This window comes from Aptenodytes forsteri, unplaced genomic scaffold (genome assembly GCF_000699145.1).
Source record: "Aptenodytes forsteri isolate BGI_AS27 unplaced genomic scaffold, ASM69914v1 Scaffold38, whole genome shotgun sequence".
Taxonomy (NCBI): domain Eukaryota; kingdom Metazoa; phylum Chordata; class Aves; order Sphenisciformes; family Spheniscidae; genus Aptenodytes; species Aptenodytes forsteri.
Window position 1 is genome coordinate 1,435,613 of NW_008795704.1, and position 4,565 is coordinate 1,440,177.

General features: G+C 53.2%; 1 protein-coding gene across 1 annotated transcript; it reads right to left on the minus strand.

The window, feature by feature from the left end:
• Positions 1 to 293: 293 nt before the first annotated feature.
• On the minus strand, positions 294 to 2,300 carry LOC103902255 (immunoglobulin superfamily member 1). The gene is made up of 5 exons (XM_009283280.1): positions 2,223 to 2,300; positions 2,097 to 2,132; positions 1,633 to 1,902; positions 1,101 to 1,385; positions 294 to 418 (listed from the first exon to the last, which is right to left on the minus strand). Exons 1-5 carry the CDS (start codon positions 2,254 to 2,256, stop codon positions 294 to 296), a joined length of 750 nt encoding a protein of 249 aa, XP_009281555.1. The 5' UTR covers positions 2,257 to 2,300.
• Between the last annotated feature and the right edge of the window lie 2,265 nt (positions 2,301 to 4,565).

The window sequence follows — 4,565 nt, forward strand, 5'->3', positions numbered from 1 at the left end:
TCCCGCGGCCCTTGCCCGGAGCCCCGTCCCCTGCCGTGGGGGTCACCCCGGCCATGCAGAGCCCAAAGCCCGAACCCTGCCCGTCCCGCAGAGTGACTCCCGGAGGCAGCCGGATGGGGAGGCACGGTTTATTTATCCCACTGTGAGACACTGGAGGGGAATCCCAGTGTTCCCTTACTGGTCTCGGTCACGGGGAGCTCTGCGTGCGGGGAGCGTGCTGGCCCCCCCAGCTCCGGCGGCTGGGGCAGCATGGCCATCTCTCCCACAGAGGCAGAGGGGAGCTGCGCTCCATCCTAGTGGGGTCCTGGCCGGCCCAGCCTGTGCAGGTGGCTGTGCATGGCCTCAGCCACGATCAGCCCCAGCAGGACCAGGACCCCGGCCCCCAGGACCAGGCGCACCACGTTGCTCCAGGTGTAATCTGCAGGGGACAGGAAAGGACAGTCACTGGGGGCCCCTGGGAGGAGCCCCCCCCGGGAGCTCCCAGACCAAAGGAGTCCCATGGGGGCAACAGGGCACCCAAGGGGACAGAAGGGGTACACATGGGGCTTCCAGGGCAAACAGACACACGTGGACAAGAGGACACGCTGAGTAGCTCCTGGTCTAAAGAGGGATAAAGGGAAGTTCATAGGGAGCAAAGGGAGACTGAAGGGCTCCTGTTGGCTCTACCTTCCGCATCCATGCCCCCAGGGACACCCCCTACCCGCAGTCTCTGACCTGTCACCCTGCCCAGTGGCACCAAAGATGGGGAGGACAGGAACATGGAGCTGGCCCTGACCTGCCACTGCCAGCCAGACAATGCCACTGGGTTGCGACAAGACGTATGATTCCCTGGGTCTGGTAGGTGCAGGCATAGGTGTCCCCTGACACTTGCCCCCCAACTGGTAGTCTAGCAACCCTGTGTTTATAGGGTCTATAGGTCATCTGTAGGGTGTCTGAGGAGTTGGGAAGGCTCAAACACATCTGAAGGAAGCTGTAATCCTCTGCTTGGACCCCTATTACAGTTGCTTTCTTCCCCCACATCCTCTTTTCTAGTTCCCCCAGGATGTGGCAGATGCCAGGGAGGAAGAGAAGAGTAGGATGTGGCTGGGGGGATGTCTCACCTCTCACCACCAAATCCAGGGTCTTGCTGACAGCAGACCATTCAAACGAAGCACTCTTGGTGAAACACTGGCAGCTGTAGCGGCCCCTATTGCCTTTATGCACATGGGAGAGGTTGAAATAATCTTGTTCCTTTGAGAGTAAGTTGAGGGTTTTGATCTGGCCCTCCAGGTACAGGAAACAGCCAGCATTGGAGTGTGCGATGGTGCAACGGAAAATCACGTAAGCTCCTGCAGCCACTTCATGCCCAGGCAGGACAGAGAGGACAGGTTTGGGGAGACGGAACTCTGTGGGGAGAAGAGAGGGCACGAGAAAATGTGCAGGGCTTTGGCATGGTGGCAGGAGCCACCAGGATCTCTATGATCCCACCACCTGGCTCAGGCAGAGGTGAAGATGGTCCCCATCTCTCTAAGCCAGGGAAGAGGGGAAAAACCGTGCTCATGATGAGGACAGGGAAGCTAAGTGGCTACGTGCATCCCAGTCTGCCCACATTGCATCTGACCCCACATGAAGGGGTAACAGCACATCCCTTACCTTGCACCATGACCTCCAGGGTTTCACTGCGAGCCAGCACAGTGCCTCCATCCAGGTAATGGCAGCTGTAGGCACCTGTGTCCTCTTGGGTGGCATTAGTGATGGAGAACTCGGCCCTGCTGCCATGCAGCTCCAGGGTACGGAGCTGCTGGCCATTCTTGTACAGCACGAAGTTTCCATTGTCATGCTGGCAAATGCAGCAGATGGTAGTGGAGCCTCCTGGTGGGATCACCCCAGGCGGCTTCAGGAAGATGGAGATTGTGGGGGCACCTGCATAGGGTGAGAGATGCTGCCAGACAGACAGGGAGTCCCCAGCACCCTGCTGCCCTGGAGCCTGGAGGCTCCAGGCCCCATCTCCACACAAGGGTGAGTTTTGTTCTGTGGGGCTGGGGAAGAGCCCGGGGAGATGGGTAGGGGCCCAGAGATGTGTCCAAACTCCTCGTCTACCTCCTCATGATACTCACTTGATGTAGCCTTGCTCTGTGCCACCAGCCAAGCACCTGCAAGAGAAACAGCCATGCTACAGGTCTATGGAGTCTCCGGAAGCTTCATGTCCCTCTCTGGGAGCGCACACAGTCTCTGGCACTCACCGAAGGCTAGCACGTGGGTCACAGGCAGCATCATGTCCCTCTTGGCTCCCTCCGTCCTTGGATCAAGCAGGGCTTCTTCAGAGGAAGGCGTTGGCTGGAGGCACTGAGCAGCTGGGTGGCTTCTTGTGGTTCCTGATACACCCTTGTTGCCACAAGCCACCTTCTGTCTCACGGCTCGGGTTTCTGCAGACACAATTGCAGGGCTGGGATGGTCGAACTGGAACCAGAATGTCCCAGTCACATGCCCAGTGCTGGGCACCTGTGATGACCTGGTCTTAGGATCCTGCAGACCTTAGGAAGAAGCTATCGGGGCTTTTCGTTTCTCTTTTTTGGCTCTGGTCACTTGGTGGGGAAACGGCTTCCTCTCAGCCCTTGCGAAACAGGGTGATGTTCTGCAACCAGGGCGGGGAGAAGAGACAGCGCAGGACTCTTTCTGAATCTCGGTGAGAAAGCTCCAACAAGTGGCGTCATAAAATAGCTGTTTTAATAAGACAGAATAAAAAGGGGACTATAGACAGCAAGTAAATCTTACATCCCTTCGGAGACAGGGCACCCCACTTTCCTGCAGCATTGATGGATCCTGGATAGATTTTTCCCATGGCATGCTGCACAAATCCCATCTGTGGAGATGTGCCCAGCATCTGAAGGGGCGTAAGATTTACTTGTGATCTATATTCCTCTTTTTTATTCTATGTCATGAAAACAGATATTTTTATTACTCCATTTGTTGTCAGGCCTTTCTCACTGAGGTCCAGGAAGACCTCTGCATCATGTCATGCCCCCTCGTCATGCCCAGAAACCCTGCATGGTGCCCCCCGCTGCAGTGCAGACCAGGTGGTGGAGGGGGAAAGGACACTGGGTCCAGCCATAGGCTATGTCCAGGCTGTGCTATTCCCCACGGCTGTGGGGCACGTTTGGTGGCTCCACAGAGTGGAATAGGAGGGAAGTAACTTGGCTTCCCTTTTGACCTCCTCAGGGGCTGTTTCATCCCACCTGGCCTATAGTGTCTTTCATTGGAGGAGGGACAGCAGTATCTCCTACTGTCCTGGTTTCGGCTGGGATAGAGTTAATTTTCTTCCTAGTAGCTAATATAGTGCTGTGTTTTGGATTTAATATGAGAATAATGTTGATAACACACTGATGTTTTAGTTGTTGCTGAGCAGTGCTTATACTAGTCAAGGACTTTTCAGCTCCTCGTGCCCTGCCAGTGAGAAACTGGGAGGGGGCACAGCCAGGACAGCTGACCCAAACTGGCCAAAGGGATATTCCATACCGTATGACGTCATGCTCAGTATATAAACTAGGGGGAGTTGGCCGGGGGGGCAGCGATCGCTGCTCAGGGACGGGCTGGGCATTGGTCAGTGGGTGATGAGCAATTGCATTGTGCATCACTTGTTTTGTATATTCTTTTATCATTATTATTATTATTATTGTATTCTCTTCCTTTGTTGTCCTATTTTTAGGGGGTTACTTTTTTTCCCCGAGTCTCTCCCCCATCCCACCAGGGGGTGGGAGCATGAGCGAGCAGATGTGTGGTGCTTGGTTGCCAAGTGGGGTTAAACCACGACAGTCCTGTTTGGCGCCCAACGTGGGGCACAAAGGGTTGAGATAATGGTAGATCTGACCAGAGTGTGTTAAAACAAATTTGTTATAAGCATTCATTATATTTAGTAGTTGCTGGTCACAATGTTGATTTATTCGGTCTCAAAGTTGTTGTATTTGTTCTCATAGTTGTGTTATGTAACACCTTACTTGCCGTATATACTGTTTATCAGTATTTATGTGCTGTTTATCACCTCTGGGCAGTGGATTAAGGTTATCGCTTTGCTGTACTGTGTAACACTGGCTTATGGTATGATAAAATTACTGGTCATGAGATCAATCTGGTATTTGTACTCAGCGTTGCCATCATCTCTGTACTTCAGGAGCCATCTATCGGAAATTATTAATAATTACACTTTTTACTTTTTCTCCTTGGAGAGTCAACCTATTGGGGAGACACCTTCCTCCATCTTCCCCTGCTCCTCCAGGCTAATTACAACAGTTCTTGAGACTTTTGAATATCCTTGGGATGTTCAAACCAGCATGTTCCTATTGCTATGTCTCCTGAATGTGTGTCAGGTCTTGCTTAGGGTTAAAAAACTATTTAAGAATGCTGCGGCTACTCCAACCCCCATGACAGGCACTGCGTCTACTCCAACCCCCGCAACAGGCACTGCAGCTACTCAAACCCCAGCAACAGGTACTGCAGCTGAACCAGAGAACCAACCTGTGCCAGTATCAGTTGCCCCCATACACAAGAAGAAATCTTGGAAGCAAAAGTCAGCTCATTTAGTAAGGGAT

Bases quoted from the DNA above. Each gene is read 5' to 3' on its own strand.
- LOC103902255 (XM_009283280.1), bottom strand. From the start codon at position 2,256: ATGATGCTGCCTGTGACCCACGTGCTAGCCTTCG. The intron at 1,903-2,096 runs GTGAGTATCATG...CACCCTATGCAG, and splicing joins ACAGAGCAAGGCTACATCAA to GTGCCCCCACAATCTCCATC. The intron at 419-1,100 runs GTGAGACATCCC...TGTCCCCTGCAG, and splicing joins CCTGGATTTGGTGGTGAGAG to ATTACACCTGGAGCAACGTG.